The sequence below is a fragment of the Chionomys nivalis genome, chromosome 22, assembly GCF_950005125.1.
Source record: "Chionomys nivalis chromosome 22, mChiNiv1.1, whole genome shotgun sequence".
Classification (NCBI taxonomy): Eukaryota; Metazoa; Chordata; class Mammalia; order Rodentia; family Cricetidae; genus Chionomys; species Chionomys nivalis.
Window position 1 is genome coordinate 46,134,944 of NC_080107.1, and position 17,125 is coordinate 46,152,068.

At 48.8% G+C, this 17,125-nt stretch overlaps 1 protein-coding gene across 1 annotated transcript in view; it reads left to right on the plus strand.

Moving 5' to 3' along the window:
- Positions 1 to 17,125, plus strand: part of Gpr107 (G protein-coupled receptor 107) — a 62,234-nt gene that overhangs the window by 27,269 nt on the left and 17,840 nt on the right. The window contains exons 10-14 of the mRNA XM_057754888.1: positions 837 to 912; positions 2,119 to 2,192; positions 2,817 to 2,934; positions 5,928 to 6,058; positions 8,810 to 8,853. Coding sequence (XP_057610871.1) covers positions 837 to 912; positions 2,119 to 2,192; positions 2,817 to 2,934; positions 5,928 to 6,058; positions 8,810 to 8,853 — 443 coding nt within the window. The remainder of the gene's footprint in view (positions 1 to 836; positions 913 to 2,118; positions 2,193 to 2,816; positions 2,935 to 5,927; positions 6,059 to 8,809; positions 8,854 to 17,125) is intronic.

Below are 17,125 nucleotides of genomic sequence, written 5' to 3' on the forward strand. Positions count from 1 at the left end.
TCCCAGACCTTCTGTGTTGGGCTCAGACATTTGCAGTTATATCTCATTTTTTGTCTTCCTTGGGATTTCATGTTATCTCTGGGACTGCCCTCCTTATTCCTGTGTGACTGACTCGGTGTGGTTTCCAGGGAGCAAGGTGGTGGGCTGTGTTAGATGCCTAGCCTAGCACGCCTCAGCAGCCATCCTGCCTGTCTGTAGTGTAGCTCCCAGTCAGCTGCATTGGACTGTGTTGGAAATGTTGTGATAAGACACCATGACCAAGGCAGCTTACAGAAGGGAGACTTTACTTGAGGGTGGCAGTTTCCAAGGGTGAGTCCATGCCCATCATGGTGGAGAGCATGGCAGCTGCAGGCATGGTGGCAGAGCAGCAGCTGAGAACTCACATCCACCAACAAGGCCACACACACCTCTTCATCCTTCCCAAACAGTTTACCAACTAGGGACCAAGTATTCAACCTTATGAGCCTATAGGGACCCTTCTCATTTAAACCACCACAGACTCATCTGAGGTCGTTCCTACTGGCAAAAACTACTTTGTAGAAAGAAACAAAAATGACTTCATGTTTGTGGTTTGCTCAGGTTGTACTTGCTGCTTGCTTAGAAATGTATCTGATGAAGCTGGGCATGGTGGCACATACCTTTATTCCCAGCACTTGGAAGGCAGAAGGAGGCAGATCTCTGTGAGTTCCAGGACAGCTTGGTCTACATAGTGAGTTCCAGGACAGCCAGGACTATATATAGAGAGATCCTGTCTCAAAAAAAAAAAAAAAAAAAAAAAGCCTGTGGCTGCCTTTGGGAAGTGGAATTTTCTAATTCCTTCTTCTCTCTTTTTATAGGAATGAAGTGTTTAAAATTCACTGGTTGATGGCGGCCCTTCCTTTCACCAAGTCTCTTTCTTTGGTGTTTCATGCAGTATGTATTAGCCTTTGGGGTCATTTATGAAGTGAAGGATGTGCATACCCGATTGGGAAAATAAGTTAGAAGGCAGAGGAAAAGTGGGAGACGAGGGAAAGAATGTGTTTCTCATAGAGTCCCTTGTGCAGAGAACTGGCCATGAGGCCAGTGAACTCAGCCTCCTGACCTACTTACAGGCCACAGTCTCTCCAGAACACTGGCTTTTGTTCTTACTGTTTTTGAGACCATCTCACTCTGTAGTCCAGGCTGGCCTCGAACTCATGATTCTCCTGGCTTAACCTCCTGAGTGCTGAGATTACAAATGTAGGTCTCTGTGCAAATCAAACACACATCCCGCATGTTCCTGTCATCTGAAGACACTGTGCTCCCTGCTGGGTCGTTGCTGAACTCCCCTCATTTTACTTGGCACCCTTGTATTCCTGCCAGTGAAGTTCAGTATCAGTAAATTTTCTGGAGGAAAAAACCAAATCTTACAATGGCCAGGAGCCCAAGAACTGAGAACTGGTGCACATCAAAATGAGCTTGCCTGTGGAGCCAAGATCACGGCTTCCCTGATTTTGGGTCCGCAAGGTGTGTATAAAGTGCATGTGGTTGGCTCTCCTGCTACACTTGAAAATGGAGTCATAGAAGAAAGCAAAAATACACCCAGTTAAAACAACAGGGCATGACAGTTACTTGGGTAATTACCCCTTTGGATATAAGTTAACAGATTCTTGGGAGGGCCCTAAGCCACTTTAAAATCTAGATGCCATTTAGAAAATGAGGGCTTTCTGCCATGGCCAGCTCTCCCAGTTCTGTCAGAGTCTTCCTCATAAGTTACAATGCTTGGCGGTCCCTAGTGTCTAAACTTGGAGATTGTTGAAGTCAGGTCCCTCTACACAGGTCTTGTTACTGACCTATAACTATAAGCAGTAGGACTTCGAGGCAGTGTGTTTGACTGGGGAGTGAGAGCACTTGCCAGTGTAAACTCAGAGAGTGACCTGGGCCAAATGTTGGGTCTTTTAAGCCTCTGTCGACTTTTCTCAGTTAAGTGTGTTAGCACACTGGTGTACTTGCTGGTGACTTGGCAGTGGAGGTATTAGATGGCGGAGTGGGCGGGCACAACCCAGTCCCCATCCCAAACTTTCCTGGAGTCATATATTGATTCGCCCTGCACTGAGGTGCATGGCCCAGCCTTTCTGAAACACAGCTGTTTGATTTCAGATCGACTACCACTACATCTCCTCGCAGGGCTTCCCAATTGAAGGCTGGGCTGTTGTGTACTACATAACTCATCTGTAAGTATGCAGACCCACAAGACAGTGGCGCCAGTGTATGCACCATGAAAGGGTTTCCAAAGATGTTTACGGGCTAGAACTGGGGATGTGGCTCCGTTGGTAGAGTGCTTCCCAGGCATGTATGACTCCCTCTGCTCCATCCCCAGCACTGTAGAAATCAGGTATAGTGGTGCACACCCATGACCCTAGACTCAGAAGGTGGAGACAGCCAGGAGGACTTGTTCAAGATCATCTTTGACTGCATTTTGAGTTAAAAGTTTGAGCTAGCTTTGATTATGTAAGATCTTGTCTCAAAAAAATAATAAATAAATAAAAGGAAATTGGGTGGCTAGAGAGATGGCTCAGTGGTTAAGAGCACTGGCTGCTCATCCAGAGGTCCTGAGTTCAATTCCAAGCAACTACATGGTGGCTCACAACCATTATAATGGAATCCGATGCCTTCTTCTGAACCACAGGCATGCATACATACATACAAACAGAGCACTCATATATGTAACAAATAAATCTTAAAGAAAAGAAGAAGAGATTGGGGGTGTGTGGAACCATGGAATGAGTTGACAGAGTGACCAACAGGACTGGAGTCTGTAGGGCCTGGTGGTATCTGTGAAATGTTCTGTCTTCCAGTCTGAAGGGGGCGCTGCTGTTCATCACCATCGCTCTCATCGGCACTGGCTGGGCCTTCATCAAGCACATCTTGTCTGATAAAGACAAGAAGATCTTCATGATCGTCATCCCGCTGCAGGTACTAGAACTGTGGCTGACTTGTCAGTCCTCCCTGGCTTTGGACAGGACTCAGCTCCAGACCTGTCTGTAGGGAGTCAGCTCGCTTGGAGTCCTGAGCTTCTACCATTGCAGACTGCAGATAGGGGCTCCCTTTCTGACTGACAGACCTAGGCATCAGGAGTGTGCTGGAAGTCCTGGTGGCTACTCGTCTTCAGACAGAGAGCATCCTCAGTTGTGGTAGAGAGCTGCAGAAAAATGAGGAACAAATGCTCTCATGCCTTTGCTTCCTCTAGCAGAAGGTTTCTCTTCCTGAGTGGGCTCAGGTGCCCTCCACTGTTGCAGAACTGAGTAGCTTCAGAGAGTTTCCCTGCAGGGTGGGCATACCCTGCATGGTGGTCAACCCCCCCGGGCTGACATTTTTTAACTTACCCTGTGTTTGGAGGACCTGTGGTTTGCCTTACACCAGCAGTCCATGCAAGTAAGCAGAGACTGGAACTGAGGGCAACATGGCCTGGTACCTCTTCCCAGCTGCCTGGTCACAGCCATGCCTTTGGTGAGGTCAGCTCCTCCCATTTAAGACCTTAGCATAGGTGTGATTGGCAGGAGAGGAAGGAAGAGGGAAATTTCTGGGTCTGGGTCATCTCTGGGGGTTGATTGGCTGCTTGGTAGCATTCAGCAAGCAGGGAGAAGCGTGGGTTAGCTCCAGACCTGTGGCTTAAACCAGTTGTTGTAGGTTTTCAGAATGTCTAGAAGGGTCTTGTAATGGAGATGGAGCTTGACTGGTTGTTTAAGAAAAGGAATGTGGTCACAGATAGCTGTGACACTGTTGTCAGAGGAACCAGACAGGCTAAGGTCTGCTAGTGACCAGACCACCAGGGCCAGCTCCAGGCAGATGGGGTTCCGTGCCCTGCCATGGTTTGGTGGGTGTGTCATTGTTGGGGTCTGATGCCCCAACATAAACTGTTTTTCTCTCTCTGGACCAGCGTGGAGGCGCAGGAATAATTGAGACACATTTCACACAGCAATATCGGAAGGGAGTCTCAGGGTTCATTCAGATCCTGAAGATCACCCATGTTTATTATCCAAACACCTTTTATTCCCCCAAGGTAAACCGAGGTGGAAGTTCACTAACATTCTGTTTTTGGGGTAGCAGGACTACAGTCACGTCTGCAGCACTGTCACTAACTTGAAATTGACACCTCTTTTTAGGCATATACATAATTACAAAGCAAAGGAGCGGCGTATCCTGAGCTTTTGTTAGGGTTGCGACAGCCTGTCTGCAAGGGTATGTGCCTGCTTCAGGTACTAACCGTGGCCCAAAAGCTTGGCTGTCACACCATGTAGAAATATGGGCCTACATGTCATGGCAGAGCCTGAGTTCTCCTTGCACTCTGGGATGTTCATGCTCCTCTGGCAGATTCAGGCTGTTTTGTCCATTGACTCCTCCCCCAACTTGAGCTGGGTGTGATGAAGAACCCTCTGTTCTGCTGACTCCTAAAGGTGAACACGCAGGGCCACGTTGAATATCACCCCAAGGAAATAAGGATGTTTGAAACTAAAGATAAGGAAGTTAGTGTTTAGACAATGGGACTGGTCTGGGAAGGTCCTGACCAAGGTCTAAGCAGCTTCCTTTTGCGATGAGGAATATCAGAGAGTTTCTTTGCTTTTTCCTTTGTTTTTTCTTGTGGTACATGGCACGCAACCCAGGACCTTGAACAGGCAAGGCAAACACTCTGCTGAGCCCCGCCCTAACCCTTACCTGCAGCAGGAGTGAGTAAAGTGATGTTGAAGAGGATTGTGGGGCATGGCTCAGCATTGCCTTTCATGCAGTCTGTGTGAACTGGGTTGCGTTTATAGACTAGTCTAGAAACCAGCAAGCCCAACAATTGTCCTGTCTCCATCCCACTCTAAGCTGGGGTTACAGTGTGTTCAGGACCCCTGGCTTGTTAAATGGGTGCTGGGATCCAACCTCTGATCCTCACGATTGCTTGGCAAGCATCTTAGCTGCTGTGCTCTCTCCAGCCTCAACATGCCTCATTATCTCTGCATCACAGCTCGTGGGTTTTCTGGAGGAAGCATCACAGACCAGAAACTTCCGTGATGCACAGTGGCTTCTTAATTAAGCCAGCTGAAAACTCTTCATTGTTGCTGAGAGCCCAAGGGTGGGGCTAAAATCACAAGGCAAAGCCTCAGTTCTGGAAATAGAAGCAAGACATGAGGCAGATGAGCCTCAGGATGGGCTGTGTGGGTAGGGCCAGACTGGCTAGCCCATATGAGGAGTGGAGCAGTCTCATATCCACACTTCCTGCTGCTCCAACCTCTCTTCTCTGGATCAGCCACTTAGGAATTGCTGTTCCTGAGGACCAAGAAGTCTCAGGAAGAGCTGGGCCTGAGGAGGGTTGGAATCCTGGCTGTTGGATGTGAAGTGTCACGTGCTTAGTAGCTTTTGGGACTGCCTGAGGCTTTGGGTGCCAAAGCAAAGTGTTCCCATTACCCATGGCTACGTACCACCCCAGACTTAATGATTTGAAGCAACACCAAGTAGTAAATCTCCATTCTGGGGGCCAGGGATTTGGGGGGTATCTTTATTGGGTAGGCTTGACCTGCAGCCTAGTTGCAATCTTGGTGACTGGGGTTTGGGATATTGTATTCTTCACTGAGTCTGTGTCCTGGACTGGGCAGACCTGATGGGACAGAAGAGAAACAGCTGAGGTTCCTTGGGTATCTCTCTTAACACAATTTCTTCACCATTGCAGTACAAGGGAGTCAAACTACCATATGAGAAGGCTCAGGTTTCTGTAGCCCAGCAGAGGACCAGGAGGAAGCTGTACCCACTTTGGAAGTCAAGCAGCGGTTAGAACCCGTCACAGGCCTGATAGGTTCAGGGGTTGGCGAGCTGAGAGGCAGGGCTCTCAAGGGGCTTATGGGTGACAGTAGCACTGCAGCCACAGGGCGACTTCCCACTTCAGGCCACTGTCATAGCCACTTATGCCTTGGCGTCTTCTGTTGTAGGTGCTGGCAAATGTGGCCTACATCATCATAGAGTCTACCGAGGAAGGCACGACCGAGTATGGCTTGTGGAAGGACTCTCTCTTCCTGGTTGACTTGCTGTGCTGCGGGGCCATCCTCTTCCCAGTGGTGTGGTAAGTGACTTAGAAAGGCAGCACGCGTGAGGCCAGACTCACATGGGTGTCTGAAAAGACGACCCTGTGGACCCCAGGCTGTCCCAAATAACAGCTAGGGGTGGGATTCTGGGACTTCACAATACCCCAGGCCTTAGCTACTGAGAGTCACCAGGGGACTTCAACAGAGCTGGTCTGGCCCATAGGCCACAAGGCCCAGCTCTAACCCAGTCAAGAGGTTCTAGAAGGGAAAGCTTAGCGGAAGTTAAAATGTCCGCCAGAATTTGGTAAGGGCTAAGTAGGAGAATCCTTCTTCTTGCCGGTTTAGATGGAAAATGAGAACAGACTCTGACATAAAACTAGTGCTTGTTCTCAGGCCACCCAGGGGTTAGGGCACCGGAGAGTGACGTCTCTGACCCAGAAATGTCAGGCTTCCGGCTCGTGCTTCAGCTGTGTGAAAAGAGGTGTCATTGCCGTGCCCTGTGAGGGGGACAGTCTTCGTGAACCCTGGCAGAGAGGTGCAGGTGGAAAGAACAGGCTGATGACAGCACAGCTCCCTGCTCATCCTGTGTCTGGCTCGTAGCTTCTCCAGTGCAGTTCATGCTCTGTGAGTGTTGAGGGAGTGAGTCAGTGCTTTCCAGAATCCTAAGGTTGTCGGGTATACTATCCAGCCACTATATATTGAGAGCCTGGTTCTAGTTAGAGTCACCCCCCCCCCAGTCTTTGTATAACATAAGTATTCATGTTATATATGTTATATATGAATACTGCTGCTGGTATAGAGAACTAGGAGGGCTGGGATGTGGCCTTGGTGGCAGAGTTCTTGCCTAGCATGCTTGAAGCCATGGGTTTCTTCCCCAGTACCATATAACAGGCAGTGTGGTGCATCTGTAATCTTGGCATGGAGGAGGTAGAGGCAGAAGGATCCTAAGTTTCAGATCATCCTCTGCTACATAACAAGTTTGAGGCCAGATCCTGTCTCAGAAAAAAAGAAATTGGGGTGAGACCACTACCATGCAGTCTCCTCAGCTGCCCTACCATCCTGCCCTGTTACCATCAGGATGGCCAGTGCTGTTGTCAGGTAGTAAAGACCTTGCTGAGAAGCAGGAGTTAGGTCCTATTCTTAACGGCTGTCATTGTTGGAACACTAAAGTCAAGGGTCCCAGATGAGCATTGTCTTAGTTGCTTTTCTGTTGCCATGGATAAGATACCGTGACCAAGGCAACTTATAGAAGAGAGAGTTTATTTCGGGCTTATGATTTCAGATGTTTAAGAGTCCATGACCATCATAGCAGGGAGCATGGCAGCAGGCAGGCTGACATGGCATAGGAGTAGTAGCTGAGACCTCACTTCTTGATCTCTAAATAGAAAACAGAAAGTGCTAACTCAACCTCAAAATCCTACCTTCTGTGACACCCCCCTCCAACAAGACCACACCTTCTAATCCTTCCCAAACACTTCCACCAATTGGTGCCCAAGTATTCAAGTGTATGTGTCTATGGGGAGTGGGGTAGGGAGAGCATTCTCATTTAAACCACTGCAAGTATAGATCCACCAAACCACCAGTGGTCATTTTTTGTCACTTGATCATGCACTGAGAAGGTACCCAATGACGATATTCCTTATGGTGCACATCCTAAAAGTTGCTGCAAGAGATGAGATGCTAATAAATACGGAAGAGGCAGCATCAGTGGGCCAGTGAGATGATTCAGTAACTGCCAAGCCTAATGACCTGAGTTTCATCCCTGGAACCCACATGAGGGAAGGAGAAAACCAGTACCAGCAAGTTGTTTTCTGACCTCCACATGGGGGTGTGCATACACATACACATCAAGATTTAACTACAAATAAATAGCACTATTGAATTTCTGAAACATTTGATTCAGCCAGCCTTTGTTCAACAGCAACATAAACCATCTTCCTGCTGATAGCATTCGTGTGTTCATTTTCTCATGAAGTTTGGGGCAGCACTTTGCTGAGGTTTTTAGGTGTGATTTATCTGTAGATAACAGCGTCAACATTAGACCAGGAGCCCCACCCGCAGATCTCTGGCCTGCCTCCATTGTCCTTCCTTGTCTGTCTGCTCAGTGCAGGCTTTCCCTGTGGCTGTGAGTTGTGCCTGCAGCTCCAAGTCTTTCTTAGTTTGTCTTGTTCCTTGAGTGGGGATTCACTATGTAGCTCTGTCTGGCCTGAGTGGGCTCCTGAGTGCTGGGATAGCAGGCATGCACCACAGAGCCTGGCTTCATGGCATCTTTAGTAATGTTAATGTCCCCTTCCTGGAGCATAGTGATGGTGGTCATTTATTACAGCGCTGCCAGAGACGGCCGTTTCCAGAGCTGTAAATATTACCAAGTGCAGTGAGTTTACATGAAGCCTAGACCTGCACAGCTGCTAGACCTCAGTTAGGAATCAGCAACAGCTTTCTCTCGGGTCACTACACCCTGACAGGGCTGCTCAATATGTTCACTGTCTTCTAGGGACAGGGTGGCTGGGGGAATGAGAGCCAAGTTTTATGATGGGTGTTTCCACTGCCCCTCGTGCTGACCCGGATTCTGCCAGCAGAGGGCAGCCTCATCTCAGCTTGAGTACCATAAATGGCCAAATGTGGTCTGACAAAGAGAGACCTCTTGTGTTAGGGAGGGTGCTGTCCAGTCATCTGGTCTGACCCTTTTGGTTTACAGTGGGGGTTCAGGTCCCAAGCTACTAGAGCCAGAAATAGAAGAGAATGCAGGCTCCTCTACTAACCTCTGCTCTCCACATGGTCATTTTTAGGTCAATCAGACATTTACAAGAAGCCTCAGCCACAGATGGAAAAGGCAAGTTCCCTTGTGCTCCCTTGTGTCCCCCCCACTGCACTGGCATTTGTCCTGCTGAGAACTGGGGCACAGGACAGGCAGGAATTGGGGGTGTGGTGGGGAAGCAGGTAACAGAGACAGAGACAGTTGTACAGGAAGGCCTGGGGCAGTGGCCTTGTGTCCTGCTGTCCATTGTGATTGTGATATTTACATTTTAAAAAATTATTTAGCCGGGCGGTGGTGGTGCACACCTTTAATCCCAGTACTCGGGAGGCAGAGGCAGGCGGATCTCTGTGAGTTCGAGGCCAGCCTGGTCTACAAGAGCTAGTTCTAAGACAGGAACCAAAAGCTACGGAGAAACCCTGTCTTGAAAAAAAAAATTATTTAAAATTTTGTTTTGTTTTTGTTTCTTATTTTACATTTTTTATTCATTTTACATATGAACTATAGTTCCTCCCTCCTCTCTTCCCACTCCCCCCCCCCCATACCTCCCATCCACTCCTCAGAAAGGATAAGGTCTCCCATGGGAGTCACCTAAACCTGGCACATCAAGTTGAGGCAGAACCAAACCCCTCCCCTCTGCATCAAGGCTGGGTGAGGCATCCCACCATAGAGAATAGGCTCCAAAAAGCCAGTTCATGTGCCAGGAACAGATCCTGGTCCCACTGCCAGGGGCCCCACAAACAGACCAAGCCACACAAATGTCCCCTTTCAGAGGGCCCAGGTTGGTCCCATGCAGGCTCCCTAGCTATGGGTCCAGAGTTCCTAAGTTCCTACTATCTCAAGTCGACTGTCTCTGTTTGCTTCCCCATCATGATCTTGACCTCCCTGCTCATATACTTTTTCCTCCCGCCCTTCAGCTGGACTCCTGGTTGTTTTGTTTTCCCAGGCAGGGTTTCTCTGTGTAGCCCTGGCTGTCCTGGAACTCACTCTGTAGACCAGGCTGGCCTCGAACTCAGAGATCTTCCTGCCTCTACCTCCTGAGTGCTGGGATAAAAGGTGTGTGCCACCACCTGGCCCAAGATCTTCACTTTTCTAAACTAAATCCAGTAGAAAATCTTGTCTTGGTGGAATATATTGGGGTCTGGGAAGGGTCAAAGAGCTGTGTCCCACGGGTAGAGATGGCAGTGTTCAGCATCCTTCTGGTTACTGCAGCACACCCTGTGTCCATGTTTGACTTCTGCATTGCCTGGTGTCCCAGCACTTCCCTTTGTATTGTGGGGAGTGACCGGTGTGTTTCAGGTCTGCACTAGTTTGTGGACTGGCCCACCAGGTGGAGGAACAGTGCTCCTGGAACACATGAAATTGCTCAGCCAACTGCATTCCGGAGTTTTATTTCTGAGCCTTTGTTTTGTCTTGTTTTTGTTAGAAGAATATGGGTTCATTTTACAAAATGTAGAAAATAATATACTAGCTGCAAATAATTCCATAGGCTTGATAATTTATGTCAAGTTATTTCACTTTGGGGGTTGTTTTGTGTTTGTTTTAAAAGATTTAGTTATCTTTTTATGTACATTGGGGTTTTGTCTGCGTGTATGTCTGTGTGAGGGAATCAGGTCCCCTGAAACTGGAGTTACAGACAGTTGTGAGCTGCCATGTGGGTGCTGGGAATTGAACCTGGGAAGAGCAGCCAGTGCTCATAACTCCATCACTCCAGCCCTTTGTCTTTCTTTTCTGTTTTTGAGACAGGTCTCACTGGGTAGGACTGGCTATCCGGTCTCATAATTTTCTTCCTTGCTTGGTTTGGTGTTTCTAAATTAAGATCCACCGTCTTCCTTCCACTGCTTCTTCTAGCCTCTGCCTTCCCCACTTGGTCCTCCATCTTGTCTTAAGGCCCTGACTGTGACTGGAGATTGGTCTGTGATGATTCACCCACACTGATCCTAGCTGAGGATGGCAAGAAAGGGCTTGGCCTATGGCACAGCAGGTTCTGCAATGAAGAGACTCTACGGAGAAGTTATTTTCTGTCTAAAATGGTGATTCTCAACCTTCCTAACGCTGAAACCTTATGTTGTGGTGACCCCAGCCATAAATTATTTTCACTGTTACTTCATAACTGTGGTTTTGCTACTGTTATGAATTGTAACTATCTGATATGCAGATAGTTTTAGGCATCTCCTGAGAAGGGGTCAGGACTCAACCGTTGACAATTGTTGGTCTAGACCAAGGGCACATGGAGGTCATTCCTGTATCTTCCACTAGGTGGCGGTATGAGACTTCTGTATTTATGAAAACAGCCTGGCTTCTTCCCATGAGGAAGTGTATGCACAGGAGGGTGAGAGGCGAGATGAAGGCGTCATCTCCATAGGATGGTTTTGAGCTGGTCTGCAGTGTGTGTTTCACTCTGTTCTTTGAAAAGTAACTTCCATAGTCCAGGAAGCCATGTTCCCTCAGTGGAAGTCCCCACAGAGAAGCATGGGACCAGCGCTCTGCTAACAGGTCAGGGTCAGTGTCACCACCATATGGCCCTGACTAAGGGGCGGGCAATGTTCTTCCAGACCTTTGGTCCCCCTCTCTAGGATCTGGAGGCGCGTGGTCAGACGAAGCCTGGCGTCACCGCCTCTCCTCATCTCGTCACCCATTGATCTGTCACCTGGCCTCAGCGGTGACTTTGGCATGTTTAGGTGCAGTGCAGACTGCGTGAGCAAGAATGCTTTTCAGCATGGCTTCCGAGGAGTATGTGTGGGGCTCGTGTGCACCCCTTTGTCTCTGGATTGATTCCCTTTGGCTGAACTTGAGGAAGAGCAAAGGAAATCATTAAGGAGAAGCTGCCCGAGCCCTGCCTTTTTCTTTCCCACCACACACTGGGGGTTCTCTCAGGTCATCTGTCATTGCAGTCTGTAGCCTTGGAGGGGCATGGTGGTTGCCCATGCTCAGCTTCCTGCCAAGATCTGCTGACCACTTGGCCTTGGAACCTGCAGCCAGGTTCCTGCTCTCTCCAGTTCTCTCTGGTGTCATGACCTGACAGGACTGGCTTCTGAATACACTGCTTAACTTGATTGGTGGCCCCTACCTCTAGCTTTTACTTTCTGTTCCTGAGGGAAAGGCAGAGGAAGTATTCTAAAGAATCTTCCATTTTCCACGTGCTTCAGAAACATGGGGTGTGATTGGAGCTGTAGGCTGGTGGAGGCATGGCCTTTTTCTGAGTGGCTGCCATGTTCAAAAAGGGACCGTGGCCTAGGATGTCCTTTTAGCGCTCTCAGGGTCTTTGGGTCACGTTGGCTTCAAGTCTGACATTGTAGTGTCTTAGTCACTGTGAAGAGACACCATGACTGCAGCAGCTCTAACAAAGGAAAACATTTCACTGGGGGTTGCTTACAGTTTCAGAGGTTTAGTTCATTATCAGCATGGCAGGGGGCATGGTGGCAGGCATGTCAACATGGTGCTGAGAAATAGCTGAGAGTGACATCCTGATCCACAGACAAAGAGGATAAGAGAGCCTGGGCCTGGCACGGGCTTTTGAAACCTCAGAAAGTTCGCCCCGAGTCACATACTTCCACCAATAAGTATATGAGCCTATGAGAGCCATTCTCACTCAAACCACCACATGGAGCTCCTCACTGACAGGTTGAACAGCGATGCCTGTGCGGGATGGGGCAGCAGCCCCCACATCACAGCAATCACCGAGTTATTTTTACTATTTTATTTTCTGTGTGTGGGCATTTTGCCTGTGTGTGTGTGTGTGTGTGTGTGTGTGTGTGTGTGTGTGCGTACGTGCACCATATACATGCCTGGTGCCCTTGACAGCCAGAAAAGGGTAACAGATTCTGTGGAACTGGAGCTATAGACTGTGAGCTGCCACATGGATGCTGAGAATCAAACTGAGGCAGTGAGTGCTCTTAACCTCAGAGTCATCTCTCCAGCCAAGCCACCAAATTCTTTACTGGCATTACTTGTGGGGTGACCCAGGTCTGTGTCCTTTCAGAATGTCTGTGATGATATAGCAAGTAGTTGTATCAAGTCTCAGGCCCAGTGCCTGTCTTTATATCCAGTGTGGAAGGATGGAGAGGACACTCGGTACTGCAGTGAGTGAGAAGCCACGAGTCTGAAGAAAGGACAGCCCCTGTGTCACTCGGAAGTGAGTGAAGTGAACATGTCATAGAGGAAACAGCTGGCAGTGTTTATTGCCGGATACAAGTTGTGCTTTTGAGGACAAAGTACAGCATAGGAGAGTTCACGGCTGTCACATGAGCCAGTGTCCTAGTTCTTGAAACCCTCCAGGGCGTGCAGAAGGAACACTACCAGTGTGGAGTTGATTTAGAAGTGCTTCAGTGTTTGAGAGCAGTGCCGGTCACTGAAACAGTGTGCTCCACCTCATGCATGACGTCACACTGTGTTCTACCTGGTAGGTGACATCACAGTCAGGCAGGGACACAACTTCAGAAGGCAGAATCGGGGCCTTGTGAATGTTGCTTACCCCCAGGACACTTGTATTTATTTGAGATGTGCTAGCCCCCAATGGCTGGTAAACTTGAACTGTTTCTGAGTGTCCAGTCCTGTGCTGCTCTGGGTGTTGCCATGGTTGCGCAGCTGTTAGCACCGTCCGTCGCCAGTTCTCTAACTTCCCAAACTGAAGCTGTGCCCTCCCACTCCTCAACCCTTTGTGAATTCGGCTGCTCTGGGACCTCATGTTAGTGGTGTCTGCATTGTTTGCCTTTTTGTGTCTGGCTTGTTCAACTTAGCACAGTTTCCTAAAGTTGGTCCACATCATAAGCCTGGGTCTGAATTTCCTGGCTCTTTAGTGCTGACTAACACCGCATTATATGTATGCACCTTTTTTCACTCACCATCCATGTGTTGAGGGTCATTTGAGTTGCTGTCACCTTTTGGTTATGGTGGGCTTGGGTGTACACATACCTGTTTAGGTCTGCCGTGTTGTTTGTATCTGCTTAAAGGCACCGAATCTCATGGTCCTCCTGTATCTGTTTGCCAAAGTATTATCCAAAGTATCTGCACCATTATACATTCTTGCCCGGATTCCATGTTGGATTCTGACTCTTCCACATCATCACCGGCACTTTCTAGGTTTTTTGGTGTGTGTCAAGGATTGAACTGAGGCTCTCAGTGCTCAGCACTTGCCTACCCAGGGGGTGTGCATTCGTAGACCATTTTTGTTTGTATTGTTCTGTTGCCATCTGTTCTAGTTTCATTTCTGGTGCTGTAAAACCTATCCTGGTAAGAAGCTTTTAGAAAGGTAGAAAAGAAGTTTAGGGTTACAGTTCCAGGCTACAGTTCATTATTGGGGAAAGTCAAGGCAGGAACTTAAAACAGCACATTCACACTAAAGAGCAGGAGAATCAACATAGATCCTTGCTTACGTGCTTCTTCTCAGCCAGCTTTCCCCTCTCTTCCACTGCTCTGTACCTCCTGCATAGAGAGTGGTGCCTCCCACAATGGACGGGTCTTCCTACATCAGTTATCAGTCAAGACAGTCTCCCACGGGCCAACCTGACCTAGACTCACTGAGACTCTCCTTCCGGGTGTCTGTTTGCTACAACAGATGGTGGTTTAACTGTGGAAACAATTATCAGGCATGCCTGTGAGGATTATCTAGATTAGGTTATTGAGGTGGGAAGATCTACTCTAAATGTGGGGACCACCCTCCCTGTGCTGGGGTTTCAGGTTGTGTAAGAAGGAGAAAGCAAGCTAAACTAGCCTTTGTCTCTGCTTCCTGACTGCGGACACAGTGACCAGCGACACTGCCACTGTGCCTTGCCTGCTGCGATGGAGCAGGCTTGTGCAGCCGTGAGACAGTAGCTGCAGCTTCCTAGCGAGGGTGACGTGCTGCCTCAGTGTGCTTTCCCTTTGCACTTGCTGGTGATTAGTGGTGCCGTCCGGACTCCAGGAGCTCATTGGCCATTAGTATATCTTCTTTGGGAAGATGTTATTTCAAATCATTTGCCCGTGTTTTCACTGGATCATGCTGTGTTTTAGTTATGATCCATGTGCCTCTATCACATCCCATGTGCTGGGATTACAGACATGTACCACCACGCCCATTTTTATGAGTGCTGAAGATCAAACTAGACAACCTTAACAACTCAGCTGTATCCGCATGTTTTTATAAATAATACTGTATTTGACTGTAGCCATGACTGTCTGCAGTGGCAGAGCTGGGTAGTCACAGGGATTTGAGAGTCCATGGAGCTTAACATCTGCTCTCCTGCCCTGCACAGACAAAGTTTGCCACCCCCGGCTACTTTAGGCGTTTAAGAGATGTCATGCTTCAGACCACATATAGCATGCAGTGATCCTGACTGCTGGCCTGGCCTTGTGCTTCAGTGTAAACCTTGGTTGCTTTTAAGGCTTTGCTGAATTCCAGCTTGGTGGCCTGAGCTGTACTCGTCAAGCCTTAGACTGTTCTGCTGTCCTACCTTGCCTGTCATGTGGGACTGTGTACTTCTTGTCAACTAGTTAGTGTCTCATGGGAGACTGTGTACTTCCCCTTAACTAGTTAGTGTCTCATGGGAGACTGTGTACTCCCCCTTAACTAGTTAGTGTCTCTTGAGAGTCTGTGTACTTCCCCTTAACTAGTCAGTGTCTCGTGAGGGACTGTGTACTTCCTCTTAACTAGTCAGTGTCTTGTGGGGGACTGTGTACTTCCCATTAACTAGTTAGTGTCTCGTGAGGGACTGTGAACTTCCCCTTAACTAGTCAGTGTCTTGTGAGGGACTGTGGACTTGTCCTTAGCAGACACCTTTGAACATGGAGCAGAGCCCTGGCTTTAGTGGTTCGTGAGCACATTTCCCCCAGCTCTTTCACTTCGGTTCTCTGCGACAGGCTTGTCCAGCCTCAGCTTCACTTTCCACATAGGAGCCATGCATGATGCTGTGGGCAGCAAGTGAGGGCTGTTGCCAGGGGAAACCTAGAGCCTTGAGCTGGAAGCCCTCAGGGAAGAGGCCAAGAGAAGGGGAGCCCTCTCAGCTATACTTCCAAGTCTCTCTCCCTGCTGTGGGGACATCCGTGAAGCTGGGTGCAGCTATGTGCTTCCCTGCCCCACAGTGCCTTTGCATGCACTGTTGCTGAGGCCCAGCTGTTGGACCCTGTCACTTACAACGTGTTTTTTTTTTAAACAACTTTATTTTATGTGCATTGGTGTGAGGGTGTCAGATTCCCTGGAACTGGAATTACAGACAGGTGTGAACTGCCATATAGGTTTTGGGAATAGAACCCAGGTCCTCTGGAAGAGCAGTCAGTGCTCTTAACCACTGAGCCATCTCTCCAGCCCTAGAACAGGGTGTTGTAACAGAAGAGGCAAAGAAATGATTTCCTTTATTTGATCACAGAACATCGTCACGTTCCTTTTGACCCTGTGTGGCTAAGGACATCAGAACACCCTAACCAAAAGCCTGGAACTGCTTCCCAGGGTGCTGTGCTGGCTTCCTGCGGCCTGACAGAAGCTGCCTGTAGTTGTATTCTCTCCTGGTCTGTTCCAGGAACACCTCAAAGGTGCCTGTTTCTCTTGTGTCTGCAGACAACTCCTCCAGGGCTCCTGCGGGGCTCCATACTGTGGGGGCAGTTGTTTACACATTATCAGAGGGTTCAGGAGCCTAGAAAAATGTCAAGCACAGCAATCGAAAGAATATCTCATAAAGCTAGTTTAAAACAAACTATTTAATATGTTATTCACCAAAAATCTGTTTTTTTCCCCTCAGACACATTCAAAATTCCCAAATTGTTACCAACTCGTATCTTCCAACACTGTGAAATAATTAATCCCTTACTTAATGAGTAGTGAGTGCCATCTTGAGGTCAAGCAACACACAACCCAGAGCCCAGGGGCTTCTCCCAGCACAGACTGAGAAGCTGCGGATGGCGGATGCACCACTTCATTAAGTATCAGGAGTTCAGTGTGCCCGCTCTGTGCTGGCTGCCCCCCATGGCCTGCTTCTTCTGCCCCGAGCTGCTGGCATGTCTCAGGACTGCAGCTTATTCTTCCTGATTGATCACTGCAGTAGTGCAGGAAGGTCAGACTCTCTACCCAGAGATCATTGCTTGCATTGGTGGCCTGTGTTATCAAACAGGCAGAGGTATGACCTTCATCCTGGCTCCCTGCTGGTTGTAACTGCAGTGGAGAGCTGAGAGTGATGTGTGCTCAAGCTCAGCTGCTGTCTCTCCTGTGTCCATCTGATGCGCTTATTCTCTGCAGCTGCACGCTGTGCTGCTGGAGTGGTGGAGGCACAGCCAGCCAGTCTGGACTAGCCCTTTGTACCCCTCCTTGAGCAGTCTGATGATGGGTGGGATCTGGAGGCCAAGGGAAAAAGAGCATTGCACTCCCCTGCCCTGTGGTCTT